The sequence below is a fragment of the Corvus kubaryi genome, unplaced genomic scaffold (assembly GCF_017639235.1).
Source record: "Corvus kubaryi isolate FWS band 111438036 unplaced genomic scaffold, C.kubaryi_AGA036_p1.0 split3-73, whole genome shotgun sequence".
Taxonomy (NCBI): Eukaryota; Metazoa; Chordata; class Aves; order Passeriformes; family Corvidae; genus Corvus; species Corvus kubaryi.
Genome location: NW_024582091.1, coordinates 19,574,178 through 19,592,613, shown reverse-complemented (window position 1 = coordinate 19,592,613; position 18,436 = coordinate 19,574,178). Strand labels below are relative to the sequence as shown.

General features: G+C 38.5%; 1 protein-coding gene across 7 annotated transcripts in view; it reads left to right on the top strand.

Moving 5' to 3' along the window:
- The window catches only part of GPR63 (G protein-coupled receptor 63), a 29,573-nt gene extending 12,316 nt beyond the window's left edge, over window positions 1-17,257 (top strand). For 3 of the 7 annotated variants that reach the window (XM_042016775.1, XM_042016777.1, XM_042016779.1), the window contains exons 2-4: window positions 4,133-4,218; window positions 8,691-8,768; window positions 11,796-17,257. In XM_042016775.1, the coding sequence (XP_041872709.1) occupies window positions 11,938-13,197 (1,260 nt within the window). In that variant the 5' untranslated portion in view covers window positions 4,133-4,218; window positions 8,691-8,768; window positions 11,796-11,937 and the 3' untranslated portion in view covers window positions 13,198-17,257. The other 4 variants (XM_042016780.1, XM_042016776.1, XM_042016782.1 and 1 more) reach the window with 4 other exon arrangements.
- Window positions 17,258-18,436: the final 1,179 nt, after the last annotated feature.

The window sequence follows — 18,436 nt, the reverse complement described above, 5'->3', positions numbered from 1 at the left end:
AAGCCGGATCCGTAACACCTGTATTGCAGCAGCAAGACTCCTGGGCAGGCACAGAACTTGGCTCTAACATCACCTGAATCCCTGTGGGAAAAGCAGGAGCAGGGCTGATTGCTTTGCTCTGGGAGTTAAATCAAATCCCAGGAACGTGTGGGCAGCACAGTGTGTGAAGAGAGTACAAATTTGGTCATTCTAATCACCTTTTCATTAGCATCCCTGCATCGTTTTATAAAAAATATGCTTTTTTGTTAAAATAAATTTTGTTTCAAGAAACAGGTTTGGTTTTGTGGGATAGAGAGCTTCAATTCCACCGGTGTAGAGTACTGCTGCTGGCGTGACCATTTTTACAAGCTGAATTTTGAAAGCCTTCTCTTACAAAAGAAGACAGTATGTTAACAGCTGTTGTTGAAACTACTGGCAAATAAAAAAATTAATCTTCCCCTGTTTTTAGCAGAAGGCAATGCAATACTGTGTGTTAGGTGTACTGGAGCACTACAGAGGAAGTAAGTATGATGTAATGCAAGGAGCCTTTAGATCTTTACCTTAAGGTATATTGACACTGTTCGTGCTGTAATCAAACCTCTCCTGATGGGAAAGAGTTTTTAAAGTCCTTGCCAGGAGTTCGAGAGACAAATGGGGACTCTCAGTCTTCGCTGCTTCTTGATAGCTGTTTATTAAGTCTTATCAGATAAAAAGAGTCGCTAGTGTGATCCAGACACAGCACTAAGCAGAGAATGCAGGAGAAAAGCCCAACTATCAAGATTTACACAGCCTTTTAAAGATAAATTAACCAATTGTTACTAAAAACGTACATTATTTTTACTTTTCTACCAATTATTTAGTAACACAGCCAGGAACTGTGGAATTCTTTGTCCAATCATCCCAAACTACTTTTACAGCAGAATATGGAGTAAGTAGTAGAATGAGAAGGAGAAGGTTTGGAGAACAACAACAACAATCCTCCATTTTGATGTTTTTTTGCTTTTATCTATTTACTACATTAACAAACCCAAAACCTCTAAATTTTTCACCCTGTGACAATCTTACATGGTAGTCTATCACCTAATTTACACTAGTTTAGTTTCTAGTTCTTTTCTAATAGTAGGCAGTTTTTTCCACGGACAGAGGTCAAAAGCTGTGTTGTTCAGGGGGGTGAAACCCCTCAAAACAGGCAGAGAAATATTCTCTGCACTCTGGGTTCCCACAGTATATGAAGGTGAAACATTTCCACAGATCTCTGTCTTTCATTCAGAGAGTATACTGGAGAAATTTCTGTAGCTGAAAAGCCAAGATAGCCTTAGGACAACTCTCTTAAAGCTTTCTGACTTGAAGCTGGGTTTTTTACTTGCTTATTATCTTCTGATGGACTGACTTCTTTGTGAAGGAAGTAAGCTTTCAGTATTTCACTTTGTTGTTGCCTGTGGTTTGACTTAGTATCCCAAGAAAATGTTAGGAAAACTTGATAAAATACAGCTATAGACTAGGCACAAGGAGACATAGAGAATTGTCAGTAAAGCATGTAACAAAGTTACAACTCATTTGAAAAGCAGTTTCATAATATTTCTGACCTTCTCTAGCCTCTTGCTAAGTTTTTGATGTAATCTGAACACTTGTGGGAAACACCTAAGTTTGATTATGTTTAAGATATTTGTGATTTTAGTTCTGTGGAAATGACAGCTCCTGCTTTGGGGAATCAAAACAGACCTAATAAGATGCAAATTTCCCTATGATCATCAGTAAGTAAAGTTTTTGCACCATCCTTGTGCAAAAACTTGCCACATCCTTGTGGCACAGGACAGTCTTGAATTAAAATACCTCTTAGTATGTAGAAGCTAAATCTACATCTTAAGCCTTGATGTGTGTTCCCCAGCATCTCACAGCTTCAGGCCAGAAATATGAAGCTTTTAAATTTGCTTGCCAGGGTCTCTTTTAGTCCAGATTATTCCTTCTGCTTTGGGAGGGGGGAGCTGGGTTCAGGAATGAGTGAATGAAGGAGGAAAAGGTCAGGACTACCCTTTCAGTAGCTCTGCCAGGTCTAAATGCTGATATCATCAAGGTTGTAATTCCACAACTAGAGTTCCTTGCATGAACAGGAATCTTTGCACTCAAACTTCATGAAGAGTTACAGAGCTTTTCCCCTCTGTTCTTAGAAAAAAGCCTGACTAATCATTTATAATGGAGTGGAAAAAAGGAGTTTCATTGTGAAACAGTGTTAACCCCAAACTGTCAACAGAAAACTACCCAAAGCAATCTTGCCCAGCAAGCTCTGCAAGGTACTCCCAGTTTATTAAAATTTTCCAGATTTACTTTGAAAAAGTACTTTTTTTTTTTTCCTTCTTGGAGGCTTGAAGTGAAAGAATTTCATATTTCATCATGATGTTTTGGATGCTTGTGTAAATTGATTTTAAAGATATTTTCATTTTAATGAGAGTAGGGAATGTTTTCTGTGATCATGTAAGGAGATATTGGAAATGGCCCTTGTGTCAGAGGATGTGCTTGTCTGGTGGGAAGATCTTACAAGTTATCGAGGTATTTAATCTGTCCAGGCTCCTGGTAGTTTTCTGCCTCCTTGCAAACCTTTTCACTTCTTTGACACTCCAGAGAGCAGAATAGGGAAGATTAACAGTTTATATTACTTACCTCACTAAAGAGGGAACAAACCAAATGGAGAAAGTCTATAATAATCCAGTGGCTACATTTTATCTCTTTTATTCATAGATAAATCTGAGAATTGTGTTTTCCTTCTCTCCATGTTCTGTGGAATAGATGTACAGACCAAATTTTTGTGCTAATGGGAAACAACTTGTATCACTATCAGAAAAATCCTTCAGACACCGACTTCTGTTGTGGCTAGATAATGTGTTCTGCAGAAGGCAGATGTCTCAGCAGACGCCAGTCTGGCAAATCAAGCCTTCTGCTTTGACTGTTTGAAGTCCGTGTTAAGTTGGCTGCAGCTACAGAAGCTCAGCACTTGAATGATTGGAGGGGTCAGTACATTTTGTGCGGTCTTAGAGTGCAGCTTGTTCTTACTGCTTCCCTTGCCGAAGGCTGCTGTAAACTCATTGACTGGTTTGTCCTTCAACTGCTGTGTACATCATTTATTTAGAAACCTGTTCCTGAAGGATCCTGACATCTTTTATTCCAGTGTGGAGGTGACTTACAGATGTTCCTAAAGCTTATTCTTGCAGAAATTAAAAGTTATGTAGCCTTTAAAAACAAGCATGTAAAGTGTCTCATATTTTTCCTCTTGCTTTATCTATATAAACAATATTCACGAATTTATTAGGTCACTTAAATCTGTTAGTGTGACATAAACACAGTTTTCAAGGCTCACTGAAATTTTATGGCTTCCTTCCAAGAGTATAAGGAAATGCTTCATTGAAAATTGATATTCTCGGTTAAGAACAGGTCATGATACAATATGCAGCTTTTTAGCTATGTTAGGCCCAGTTTGCAGAAATAATTTTAACTATCTGAGGTTATTACAAATGTGATGACGATTGATTGGTATAAGTGTGTGTGAAGAAGGTGCTGAGATCCTGCATTGAAACTTTAATGACATATTCTTCCTCTCTAGACCTGTTTTCTTGTCCTTTGTTTTTCCAATGGTGTTATGCTGTTACCTTTGCTGTTTGGGGAAAATTTATTCATGTTCTTTATGATGCTCAGTAGTACCCTGTAAATTTAAATGTTACTGTTTTGAGAGTCTTTGGGGATATCAAGATCAGTATCCTGATGGTTAAGACTAAGAATTTATTTTGATAGATCCAGTAAGACTTACAGCAGCTGGCTGCTGTGTGCTTGTCTGCAAGTGAAATAAACATAGCTGAATGAGACCTGAAACAATGTGTTACTCCAACCCTGGCAGATAATAGTATTAAATGGTGAGATTCTTATGATCTACAGGTGACATAGCTGAGATTCTCTTTGGTTTGGTGAAACTTTGATGCCTTAGTCCTTTCCATACCTTTTTCCAGAAGGGGGCATGCGATCTGCCTTCTGTCAGGAGACGCAGCATATTCTATGTCTCCCAATAAAAATAAAGTTTTATTACAGGGAAAATTTTGCTATTCTTCTCTTGTCTTGCCTTGAATGTAAATATGTCACATTTTACTTTTTCTTTTTTTTTTGGCAGGTTATTTGGGAAGGGCATAATTTGCTGAACAAAACAGCACAAGATGACTTATGATTCCTGCTCTTCATGGGAGCCTGTCTGGATTGGTATGCTTTGGGTTTTGTGTGTTGGTTTTTTGTTGCCACACTGACATATAGCGACTGCATGTATAATCCAAAAGTCCACTTAAAATTTAGGAATCCAATCATTTAGGAAGCTTTCAACTTTTTAGTTGCATACTAATAGCTGGGCAGAGACTATGAATTAAAATAGTATGCTTTCAGTAATGTTCAGTGTTTACTCTTGTTCTATGTACTACAATATTCACTCAGCTCTTCATCATGAGTATGGTGAATGTGACCATTGAGCTAGAAGGAAAGTTAGAAGTCAGGGGAACTATGGCAGTACTAGAAATGAACCTAGAACTGCCCAAGTCCTTTTACATGTTGTGCAAATTGAGAGCATGATTTTTCCCAAGAGCTAAGAAAATAAAATTATTTTTTACATTTTGAATATTTGTGGTTTACAGTAGTAATAATGACTACTGTGACTGACATTTCTTGACAGTTAATGGCTCTCTGAATTAAGGTCATAAGGAAGTATCATCAAGGGAGTGATTAGTTGTACTAAATGACCCAAAGCAGAGGTGACTGTTTCCCACAGTACTTTCCTAGGAAAATTGCTGCAGTAGTGTTTATAGAGTGGAAAAAAGAACAATTTCCTAAATTAAAGTAATGCCTCTTGTGAATAGTTTTATGGGTCATCTACTCATGCAGTGTAGTTGATTAGTTTCAATTTAGGTTATATGTAAATAGGTATTAAAACTGAAAACTGCTGGTTCCTTTTAGGTGAGTAAGAATATTGTCCATGCTGCTTTGTGCTCTGACTCATTCTTTTCACTGGTGTAAGCAGGAAGGATTCCACTGAAACGTGTTCCTGCCTCTGCTTAATAGCATAGGAAACAATGCTCGATGCGTATTGAGAGGGGTGTATGTCCTGGGCTGCTTTGTGCAATAATGGGGTGTCAGAGAGCACATACTTGAGTATTTTCTTGTGGCACATAAATTCTTTTGAAAATAAAATAAGCCCAAGGCCTTCATGCTTCTTTTTATTGTTTTTCCTCTAAGAATATTTTGCTTTTAAAATGTTTTTAATGTTGCAAAAAATCTTTTTTTGCCGAAGTTTGCCTGTAAAATAAAACCATCGATAGAAGCTATACGGCATGCCAGAAGCTTCTGGGATCACTTAAAACATCCCCAAGAAATAGGATCACTGTACCAGGCAGTGCTACCTACAGATTTCTAAGTAAGAATGATTTCTGTATGCTGGATAAAATCTTGGTACTGGTCAGTATTGAAAATATGCTTGCTTTTAGCAGACAAATTTATTAAATCATTGAACATTTTGGCAGCTCTTCATAGTGTGTTCTGATGTGAGTGAACTGTTGTTATGGCACTGTTATGTGCCTTCCTTTGTCTTTTTTGGAGTTCCTGGGTTTGACTGATGTCAGCTTTGCATGTAGGATATAATCTTTTATTTCCAGTTGAGCATGCTATCCAAATTTTGAACAGGAACCTTTTAGCTTCTAAAGCTGTTAAAAACAGACACCATAGTTCTAGCAATAATTATATTTGATGAATGGAATTTGTGTGTTATTTAGCTTTAAGTATGTACTTCATTGAAATAATTGTCTATTATGTTCCATAAAAAGAAGGTTGCATATGAGTGAGAACCTTGCTTGAGAGAAAATGTGCATACACAGTAAATTTCAGCACTGAAATTGAAAAAAGTGATTGTATGAAGCTTTTTTGCATCTGAAGAGAGTCTGTGAGAGTACATGTTCCAGAAGTGAGAATGCTGTGACAAAAAGGTACCTATCTGTCTCTTGCTTGAGTACCTGACCATCAGTAGGCTTACCCATTTAAATTATCAAAGCATGGTTTTCTTTTACAAGCTGTATGATTACCATTCAGTGAGGACTGGGGCGTTGCAATTACAGGATCTGCCTTTCTCAAAGAGCAAGTGAGGACTGAAATGCCGTTGCTGTGAAATTTTCTTACTCATTTCTTTCATCTTATATTTCTATCTTTACATAATTTTGCGGAAGTGGGAAAGGAAGGTAGGAAGAAGGGTGGGAGGCACATGTTTAATAATCATGTGCATGCTCATGGAAGAAGGCCTTTAAGTCGGGAGGAAAAAAAAGGAGAAAAATTTATATATGACTGCAACAGAAGGGAACCTCTTGAATTTATTGGCTGAATTGTCAGTAACTTTCATGAAGAATGATAGCCAAGAAAGAGCATTGCCTGCAGGTTAGATAAGTGTAAATCCAAACCACATCTGAGCATGCAGATTCTGTATGCATTGCACACAGAGATTTCATACCCAGAGTGATAAACAGAGCACAGAGCTGGAAACCATTGGGAAGCAATGATCACAGGAACAACACTCAAGAATTAATTTCTGCAAGCAATCCAAAGCCTGCAGTTCTCTTAATAGGTTAGGTGTCTTCTTTGCAACAGCTGCTCACACTGTTGTCCTTCTTGAAAAGATATGGCTGATGGCCATCTCTCTCTTTCCACTTTAAACACTTGGCTAGGTCCAGGCAGTAGCTTGGATGAGGTCATTCTCCTCCTCTTCTCTTAATGCTGCACAGAGGAACATTCGAACATCACACAGAGGGGAGAAAGCACAAAAGAGGATGTAGCTATTTGCATAGAGAGTTGGGATGGTAAGAGAACATATGTGAGATTATTTTGCTTAGGCACTTCTGGGTTTGTTAGGAATAGACACTTGTGAGTCCTTTGTCCTTTACTATATACTTGAGAAGAGTGGGGTAGCACAGTCTTTTCAACCAAATTAAGGGTGCAGAACAATTTTGCTCCTTCTCCCCTTGTCTGGTTTCTTCTGTTTAGAAGGAGAATTTAGGATAAAGCAGTATTTTCTGAAACTTTGATTGTTGACTATGGAACATTAGCAGTTGTTTGTCTGGTGTTTGTTTGATTTTTTTCCTTTTTAAAGCTTTTATTATACATATTATCATCTAAGCCTCTGCTGAACTTCATACTTCAGAGTGTAAAGGATGTAAACTTAACCTGAGCGAGCAAATTCTGTTATGTATATTTAAAGCTAGTCAAGTAACTGCATGAATGTGCTCAGATGTCTGTATTCAAATCAGATGGCCAGGTATCCTTTGCAGTCAGCAGAGAGAGATGGGTGATTCACCTCTTTCTGACATGGACATCTGTATAATGATATGAAATATGTCCTAAATTGCTGTCTGAATTCACAGAAGCTCTATGGCATCCAAAACATTCTGTGGCAAGTGTTTTCATAATTACATGTGAAATAATAATTTCCAGATGTGGGCTCCTCAGTTCAAGAGAGACATGGACATACTGAAGGGAGTAGAGTGAAGGGTTACAAAGATGAAGAGGCTAGAGCATCCCTTCCATGAGAAAAGGCTGAGAGAGGTGGGACTGTTCAACGTGGAGCAGAGAAGGCTCAGGGGGATCTTATCAATGTATATAAGTACCTGAAGGGAGGGTGCAAACAGGACAGAGCCAGGATCTTTTCAGTGGTGCCAGGTGACAGAGGCAGTGGGCAGAAACTGAAACAGGAAATTCCCCCTGAGCATCAGGAGACAATTTTTCTGTACTGTGGCCTTCTACTAGGTGGCCCTGCTTGAGCAGAGAGGTTGGAGAAGATGGCCTCCAGAGGTGTTTTGTGACTTTTCAACTTTTCCTATTCTTATGTTATAAGAGACAGCAATCATTCACTTAACCTGTGCCACTATAAACTCGGTAGACCTCTATGATACCTTTTTTCAGTCTCTTTTGAATAGAGATCAGCTGGTGCAGAACTGAACACAGCACTGAGGAGGCACCATAGATGTGTATTGTAGCAGGTAGTGTATCTAAGGTTTCTTCTCAGTTCCTTTGCTAACAATTCTGAACACTTGGCTGATGTTTTCATAGAGCAGACTGAAAATTTGAAGATCTGCTTTTCTTCTGGATGATAATTATTGGTTTAGCATCTGTTAGTGTGAAGAAAGCTTTTTTCAGTACAGGCATAGCTTTATCTCTAGCACAGAATTTTATAGGGCAGACTTTTAGCTTGCCACTAACTCTCGAGAGATCCCTCTGTACTTTTTTATAGTTGACCTTTGTTTTTATTAAATTGACCTGAAAAAGAGTTCATGTTCATCATCAGCAAATGTCATGGTTTTGCATTTCCCTCTTCTCCTCTATAGATTAAAGAGCTAGAACCCCAGTAAAGATTTTCTTTGTAGGATCATGCTGGTGACCTTTTTTCTCTGCAAAACTAACCATTCCTTTTTTTTGTTTCCTATTTGAAACTGATTATTGTCTGTAGGAGGGTTTTACATTTATCTAATGGCAGATTAGTTTCTTTTAGAGCCTTGGTGGAAAGATATATTCAAAGCCGATCAGAAATGCAGAAGTTACTTTTGCTGATGTATTGCTTACCTAGCTCTAAAAGATACTGCCCTGGGGATCTAATTTTCTTGCTCCAAGATTTTAAATCTAGAATTATTTGTTGAATTTATGTTCTTTTGCAGTCCCTGCAGAATGCTACCGCTTCCTTTCCTTCATAGTGTTCTCAACTTGTGGAGTCATAAACCTCAGTGGAACTTTGGGTGAGATTTTCTTGTTCATTGCTAAACTATTTCTTATTTATTCTGGAAAGTTCTGTTAACCTTTTTCCTGTTGGCTATATATTTTGTTCTAAAAACAGTTAAAGAAGACAAGTAAAGGAAAAGTTTATATAGATCAGAGAAAGAATAGCTTTGGCTATTATATATGCTTTAACCTGTAGTTAACATTGAGGTTTTATCTAAAGGAGTTAGTGTAAAAATAAAATTAAAGAGAAAGAATGGAGGGAAAGAAAAAACTGTAATAAAGTTAATGGAATTGGTCATTTTTGCAAAATGTCCATGTACATAGCTTTATATACTTTTGCTGAGTTTTACAATCTTTGAACTATAATAGGATAATATAGAAAATTGTAACTCTCATTTGAGCAGTAAGACCTCTAGAAAGTGGAATTTTTATGACTCTTTATTGGGTTTGTGTGACAAGGTTTTGGTAGCAGGGGGACTGCAGGGGTGGCTTCTATGAGAAGCTGCCAGAAGCTTCCTCTGTGACCGATAGGAGCAATGTCAGTGGAAGGGACCCATGCTTGAGTATTGAAGAAAAACTGTGGCCTATGGGAGGGACTCATATTGGAGAAGTTCATGGAGGACTGTCTCCCATGGGAGGAACCTACTCTGGAGGAGGGGAAGAGTTTGAGGAGTCTTCCACCTGACGAGGAAGGAGCAGCAGAGACAAAATGTGATGAACTGACTGCAACCCCTGTTCCCTGTCTCTCTGCATTGCTGGTGGGGAGGAGATAGAGAAAATTAGTCAGAATGTTAAACTCAGGAAGAAGGGAGGGGTGGGGTGAAGGTGTTTTTAAGATTTTGCTTTATTTTCTCGTTACCCTACTCTGATTTAATTGGTAATAATTTAATCTAATTTCCTCAAGTTGAGGTTTTGCCTGTGATGGTAACAGGTGAGTGATTTCTCCCTGTTTTTATTTCAACACACAAGCCCTTTGTAATATTTCTTCTCCCCTGGCTAGTTGAGGAGGGGGGTGAAAGAGCAGGTCTTGTGAGCACCTGGTGTCCAGCCAGCATCAGGCCATCACAAGAGTCAATTAAATTAGAATGTTTATAATAATACCTGTTCATGATACCATTGAAAATTAAAGGACACAGAGAGGTTAATTATTTGTCTTAAAAATGCTGATGGTAATCTGGCTCTGGAAATCATCTTGTGATAGAGCTTACGGATAGTCAGGGAATGAAAGGAGCAGGTCACAGTGCTGATGTTACTTGAATTCTTGACAGCAGCCTGAGCAGTCTTGCTTTCAGATTGCTAGAAGTCCAACTGTGGGCATAGATCAGACTTTGTTGTCTTACAGTTCATTTCTTTGTTGGTGGAGTATTATCCAGCAAAAGGTAAACTTTTGATCCTACACAAAGCATGTGGTCCTTGTGTAAATTCATAGAAAACATTCCTTCCTCCCTTTATTTTTGCTTGACATTGATACTAAACAGAACCTGTATAAATACTGTGGGCAGGGTTTGTGCTACCAAGCATAAGCTGCTTGTGTTAGTGGCAATAGCTTGTCATCAAGTGCAGACATGGAGAGAGATTGCCCTCTGAAATGCCTTTATCCCTCTTCTGATGATAAACATGAGAACAGCCAGAGGGACTATTGCTGTCATCCAGAATGAATGAGGTGAAGCCCATTTTATGTTTCTGGCTGTAGTGATCGTTTTTTGAAAAGGGCATAGAATCCTTCTGGTTTCCAGCTTGATCAGATGCCAGTGTGCTCTGAAAGTGCTTAATTTAGTAGTCCAAGATAGAGGGGAGGAGCTAGCACTGAAAAGGGGAGAGATCTCTCAACTCTTTTGCATTTTTTTTGTTAAGAATATGTACATATAAGTATATGTAACAGTATAATACTAGTAGTAATAGTGCAACAAGACGGTGCTTGTAAGCGATAAAAGAAAATCTCGCATTGTGTCAGTACCTAAAGGGGGCCTGCAGGAGGGCTGGAGAGGGACATTTTACAAGGACAGGGCAATGGTCTTAAGCTGAAGGATGAGAGATTTACACTAGATATTAGGAAGAAATTCTTTACTGTGAGACTGGTGAGGCACAGTACAGGTTGCCTGGGGATGTTGTGGATGACCTGTCCCTGGAAGTGTTCAAGGCCAGGTTGGATGGGGCTCTGAGCAACCTGGTCTAGTGGGAGGTGTCCCTGCCCAGCCTTCCAGCCCAACCCATTCTATGACTCTATAATGACAAGGGAGGGAGTTCAGCAGGATGTCTAAGGATTAGATTTACAAGGAAAAAGAGGGTGCACATGGTTAAATTATGTGGAATACCAAGATTAATTAACAAAAACATGCTTAGACCAGTGAAAGCAGGAAAACTTACTGCCAAGGGAAGAGTTGTAGTGACCAAAGAAGTGATGGTTTCCTGCACCTTAATATGAGTCAGTCCCTAAATGAAACAAATTGAGAAGTGCTTTTATCCTGTGGACAAGTTATTTCATAATAACAGGTTAGGATGTTTTGCATGTTTTTCCTGAGACGTCTGATGTGGATGGCTGACATGGAACCAAGAATTCTGTATTATGTACAATAACTTGGATAAATAGGCTTTTCAGTGCTTACCAAACAAGCAGATATGCAATATACTGATACTATTTAAGCTATTTAGAAATGTTATTAAAGTTTCCACCTGTAAGCAATTTCAAAACAAAATAACAAAGTTAGTTCAAAAATTACAAGATTTAAATAAAAATACTTATTTGATTTATTCACTCTTAATCAGTAAAGTTTGTTTTCAAACACAAAAGTTGCCAGTTTTGGTTATGGTAGAAAAAAAGCGTGGTGAGCTGAGAGTATTGTACAGTATTGGCAGGACTATGGGAGCAGGATCTATGAGAAAAAGGCCAATATTAAGAGACTCCTGTGTAAATTGTGTCAACCTGAAGTTTCAACATATATTAAGGCTACTATTGTTGTTAAGGAAAGCTGAGCAATCATTAGGTTCCCATTGGTTTCAGAGAGTTTTACTTTGTTGATTTACATTTCTTTCTTCTTTTTCAGATGGAAATAATGACATGAACTTAAGAACTTTGATGCTTTCAAACCTCGAATTTTGATTGTTAAATGACCAGTTAAAAATACTGCCTGAACAAGATGAAATGCCTTGAAGACTTTTGGTTCTGCTTTCATTTTTCCTGAAGCAATGGTTTTCTCAGCAATGTTGACGCTGGCCCACCCTGGGACCTCAAATGCTACTTTCATTGTTTATGAAAATGCCTATACGAATTTTACCACTCCCCAGTTCTTGCTTCGCAGTGGCACAACACAGCCATTGAGATATAATTCAGGTGCCGTGCTCACCACTGAGAGAAGTACTTTCCTGGTAAACACTACAGCTATCCTGCCATCGCAAGAAGTTTTCAGGAGCTTGAGTTTGCCACTCCAGATCATTCTTTCTGCTGCTATGATATTTATCCTATTGGTTTCTTTCCTTGGAAACTTCGTTGTCTGCCTGATGGTCTACCAGAAGGCAGCTATGCGATCTGCAATTAATATCCTCTTAGCAAGCCTGGCTTTTGCAGACCTGCTGCTGGCAGTGCTAAACATGCCATTTGCTCTGATAACGATCATTACCACTCAGTGGATTTTTGGGGATATATTTTGCAGAGTTTCTGCCATGTTCTTCTGGCTTTTTGTCATAGAGGGGGTAGCCATTCTTCTTATTATTAGTATTGACCGATTTCTTATCATAGTTCAGAGGCAAGATAAACTGAATCCCTACCGTGCAAAGATTCTTATTGCGATTTCCTGGGCAGCATCCTTTGTTGTTGCTTTTCCATTATCAGTAGGGAATCCTAATCTGCAGATACCCTCGAGAGCACCTCAGTGTGTTTTTGGCTACTCTACAAGCCCAGGTTACCGAGCCTACGTGATAGTTATCTTGCTGATTTCTTTTTTTATTCCATTCCTGGTAATGCTGTATTCTTTCATGGGCATACTCAACACCGTCCGCCACAACGCAGTGCGTATCCATAGCCACCCTGATAGCATATGTCTCAGCCAGGCCAGCAAACTTGGTCTCATGAGCTTACAGAGACCTTTTCAGATGAATATTGATATGAGCTTTAAAACTCGTGCCTTCACAACCATCTTGATTTTGTTCCTTGTCTTCATAGTCTGTTGGGCACCATTCACCACTTACAGCCTTATTGCCACGTTCAACAGCCACTTCTACTACAAGCACAACTTTTTTGAGATAAGCACTTGGCTCCTCTGGCTCTGCTACCTCAAGTCTGCACTGAACCCGCTGATTTACTACTGGAGGATTAAGAAGTTTCATGATGCATGCTTAGACTTGATGCCCAAATTCTTCAAGTTCTTGCCACAGCTCCCTGGCCATACAAGGCGGCGCATCCGGCCCAGTGCCATCTACGTGTGTGGGGAGCATCGGTCGGTGGTTTGAAACTGCAGTTGCTTGACAGTGATTGTTTGCTTGGGTTATTTGTTTTTTTGGCTTTAGGTTGAATTTTGTTTTGTTTCATATGGCTTTTTCAGTGTGGCCATATCTTATAACTTGATTAAATTTTCAGTACTCTGTCCAATTTTGGGAAGACAGAGGGAAGGAAGGTGATTGGCTATAGTTGGGTTTACTACCAGAATACAATGTAAACGAAATAACAAATGTTACCTCTAGGATTCCATGGAAATCCATTCTTTTAATGAAAACTACATTTGGAACATTTTGTCAGGTTTATGCTTACTAGCCCTGCAATTTTATCTAATTGTAGGGACTTTTTTTATGCTGCTAAGATACGGTGTATTTAGTTGGTGTAATTTTTTTGAAAAATGTTGCTGCTGTCTGCCAATATATTAGAGCCAAAAAATCTCATTAGATTATTTCTATCTAATTTAATGATATTTCAGAAGTTTTCATGGTAACATTAAAAAACTTTTTTTAATACTTCCATTAATATTTTTGTGCACTTTATAAAATTTACTATATAGTTTGTTCATTTGAATATTTTGTTCTGTGTCGAAGGCATATTATTATTGCTGTTATTATTATTTGTTATATTGGTGAATTTCAATGAAAGACCCATGTAAGCTCTAGGAGGGCAATTTATGTTGGTACAGCTACATGTACAGTCATAGATTTTCTGTTTTTCTAACAATTGATCAAAATTACCTGCTCAGTTATCAGGAGAGTTAGAAGGAGAAAGCAGAGGAATGAAAGAGAAAAATATCATGACCTGAGATTTAGGCTAACACATGATTTAGAAGAATAGTGTTCATGTTAAAATTGTTACAGTAGTTGTTACTTGAGGCTGTTACAAGTTATCCAAACCTGATGCTATGCCTGAAAACCTATCTGAAATAGTGATTTTTGGGCCTACAATTTATATTGTGTTGGTATAATGTTGTTTCTGCTTGGAGCTCATATAAGACTAGATGTGCTCTACACTGCTGAAATCATGCTGTCAGGCATTTTTTGGGATAGGATTAGAAATGGTAGGGTAAACCAACAAACAGATAGCAAATGAACCATAGTTGAGGTTAGGATTTAGTCTACGTAGTAATTACAGGGAAAAAAAGAATCCTGAACTTGCTTGTTTTACAATTTAAGTATTGGATCAAAACCATAAACAGTCACAGAATCATAAAATGGCTTGCTTTGGAAGGAACCATAAATATTATCCTGCTCCAACCCTCCTACCATGGGCAGGGACACCTTCCACTAGACCAGGTTGCTCAGAGCCCCATCCAACCTGGCCTTGAACACTTTCAGGGATGGAACATCCGCAACTTCTTCGGGCAACCTGTACTGTGCCTCACCACCCTCACATGGAAGAATTTCATCCTATATCTTTTCTAAATCCACTTTCTTTCAGCCATTACCCCTTACAGCAGCCATCAGAGTTTGCTGGGGATGTAAGTTAAGTTCCCCATTTCCCTCTGATAATACTTCACATTGATTTTTTTCATTACCCCTTTGTCTCTGTAATGGCTGCTGCCTCAAAGGTTTACTCTGTGTTCTCATCTATTAGGCATCAGCTTCTCCCTAAAATGCCAAACTACCTTTCTGATTAATGTCAGGCTGTGTTGGTATCCTCCTGGAACACAGAAAGACAAAGATTTTCCTTGATGATAGCAAACCAAACTCAGATACTTTTTTTTTTTTAAATCAGCTAAATAAATATTTATTGTGAGACAAATAAAATTAAGACTTAGGTTTAGGCTTTGGAGCCAGATCCCCACTTGCTCTGAGGCTGGGAAGAGTGCCTGCAGAATCAGCTTTTTGGGGCAATGACCAAGAGCAGAGGGATTGATTTACAACAAGCAACAACCAGAGCTAGGGTTTGGGCTTCTCTTGCTTCCATCTGTCTTTCAGTGCCCCAAAGCATGGGGACCTCTTCATTGTTCTTGTACCAGAGGAGCAAAAAAATAGCAATTTTATCTGTCTATCCACACAGTACATGTGTGTATGAAGGAAATTCCTTGTTCTAGGTGGGTGTCTAGGGACTACTTGCTTCCTGAGGGCAACAAAGCATTCACACCCCAGATTTTTTTTAAAGGTCTTCAATAAAGAACTAATTGAAGTTATCATGTTCTTCTCATTGACAGCTATTGGTAAAACTGTTGTCATTATTTAAATTTTAGGAGTATAAAAGGAACAATTTTGCATTTAGTAATTTCATTTTTTTAAAAAAATGCTGCCAGCTGAGACTGTGGGTTACATGTAAAGGAACCTGGCAGTGGTGCCGTTATCAATGTCCATGCCCTTCCTTGTCAGTTTTACTGACGACAGTGTAGATTTTTCTGATCTAAAGGAGTTTCACTATAAAACAGAGTATTTTAGTGTGTCTTTGCAGTAAGGGTTTTATTTTTCAATTACATTTACATTGATAGCACAAGTTCATTATGTGGTTAGTATGGATTTTCTGTTTGAAAGCTGTCATACCTGTTTATCTCTGAAAGCAGCAAAATTGTGTTTAGAGTTAATGTAACAGAGTGAGAGTGTACATTGTCTGAATGGCAGGAACAGGTATTTTTGCTGTCTTCCAGCTCTACGATGCAAGAGATTTGAATGTTGTAAAACACAGTAATTCAAGAAGGAGAGAAGATGACTAATAGAGCAAAGTTAGTGAAATTGCTTTCCTGAAGGATGAAGGAAAAACATTTTGTGGGGTTTTCTTGATCTCTGATACGTACTGGCTGTGAAGTATAAATTGCAAACATCAAAGACAGTGACTTTGTCTTGATAATTGTTTGTTTGCACTGACTGTAACAAGGTTTCTGGTCAAAGCTGCATCTGCTGATCCTTGGAGAAAAGAAACCCATCTGTATGGCCCAAATTCAGGGGTGATTTCCATAGTGATACAGTATTCACACTTACCAGGTTTTTTGAGGTGATCAAAGCATATAGTGAACAAAAGGGTTTTCAAAAAAAGAAACAAAGTGGTGTAGAAGTATCCCCAGGGTAAATATGTGTTTACAGAATCATTTGAGCTATTGTGTCTATGTACTGTCTTGAGAGCAGTGCCTTGATAATTACAGCTGAAGTCCTAGGACCAAGTAGAAGACCTCTAAACTGCTCAGTCTTGCTGTCTGTGATCCTGCCAAGAATCCTGCACAACCTTGCTGAGATTTGTAATGTTAAAACATATACATATTGGCAGAATTGGGTCTCCTGAGGCAATTTAATGGTCTTGACCAAGACCAAGGATTTTAAAAACTCAGACTGATCCTCCTTGAATTTACTGGGGAATTATAATTTTCTTCCTCTCCAGAAATGATAGTCATTACTAATCTGTATTCCCTCATGTTCCATTTTCACACATCTTTAGTATGGAGGATTTAAATGAATGTATTTTGAAATATGTTGCAGTTTAATTTGTTCAGTCAAAGCATGCTGCTTACACAGTTCTCAATTGTACAAATCTATTGCTGAAATGATTCTTTTGTACTCAAAATTGTGTATTTTTGACATTTCTTGTTACTTATGTAAAAATATTTCTGTATATAGAAAAGAAAATTGTTTTGCCTCTTACTGCTTTCTGTCACTATTTTTTTCACTTGTATGCTTAACGCTTTCATTTTTTGGGGGGCATATGCATAAATAACTGTAAGATTCCAGTGATCTTTCTGAAACAATTTAATTCTTAAATCATTGAACAATGCCCTCCTTGAAAGAGATTATAATTTATTTTTATGTGGAGACTAAAAATTCAGAGCACAAGTTTGTTGTGGTTGGAATGGTGAGGAATATCTTAAGTCCAGTTTTCCAGGAGCCACTACTTAACCAGTATGAACTGGTTTGATTATTTTTTTTTTTTTTGGTTGGTTTTTTTTGGTTGGTTTTTTTGAGGACTAGTCATTTTCTGATGTGGAGAAGCCTTGAATTATTGTTTTAAGACCAGCTGTTTAGTAAAATAGCATTGTCTTTTCTGTACATATTACACCCATAAAAATACCTGAGAAACAACAAAAAAAGAAAATAAACATAAACATTCTCCAGAAATGTAGCAGAAGTCTTTAGAATTGACTCTCATTTGTATTCACACTCGTTTCTTGTATTTAATGTCCACCTCCATAGTTTCAAACATTTCTTTTATCTGTCTATTAAATAACCATGATTGCCTGATTGAGGTGGTTTTGTTTAAGCCAAAATGGTTTTTTTGTAAAAAGCCTTTGCAGAATGCTCTTTTCTGAGACTCTGGGGTATGTCAAGATATCTAAAACAATTGAAATAGTATCCAGCAAGCAGAGAGAGAGCCTAATAAGAAAGTAACTTTCCTAAAATACTACCTGAACTGGGTGTAATACCTTTTAGCTTGCACTGAGTAATTAAGATCATCTTACTGTGCAATACATAAAGCAGACAGTGGTAGTGCAGGGCATGATTCATATCCACACAAGACAGTGACCTTTATGATTCAAGTGCTGCATGTTTGTGTATGATGGATTATTCCCCATATTAGTAGAGTGAAAAAAGGTCAGCATCTTGGCTGTTTTGGGGAAAACTTTCAGCTTGATGATGATTTAGCTGAAATGCTGCTGGAGTCATTTCTCTAAGTGATAAAGACATGTCCCTAAAGAGTGCCTGAGAGGGGATGGGTATTTCTGGTTGCTTGGAAGTGGCCATGCTCAGCTGCTGAAGTACCTCATTGTGAAGAGTCCATACCTCTGCATCAGCCACTTTTTCCTCGTCCTCTCCTGGTCCCCCTCCACCTCCCCGAGGCAGCTCCTTCTGTACCGATGTCGTGCAGCAGGTACAATGGTGGAAGGAGGAGGTGGAGGTGCCTGGACAAGCCGTGGAGGCAGCAAGCCTCTCACCCTGTGCCTCTCTTTCCTGTCTTGAGTTCAGATTGGACCATTAATGACAGGCTGAGGAAGTTTTACCACCTCTGGTTCTAACATTAGTGCCATCATAGGAGAGGTGTTACAGGAACACCTCTGTTTTCCTCGAGTGCTAGTGCAGGATCCTTCTTTTATCCCCAGTAGTGTTACAACTTTTATTCTACCTCATCTTTCAGCAACTGAGCTTTATCCATCTACAGCCAATTCATGACTGAATAAGAATCCCTGAGCTGACTTGTGTGTCTCTGTGAGTGTTCTGGCCACAGGATCTTCCAGTGAGCTTCCAGTATAACAAAATTTCCTACAGCTTGCTCTCAAAACAAAATGGCGTTCATGGAAAACTC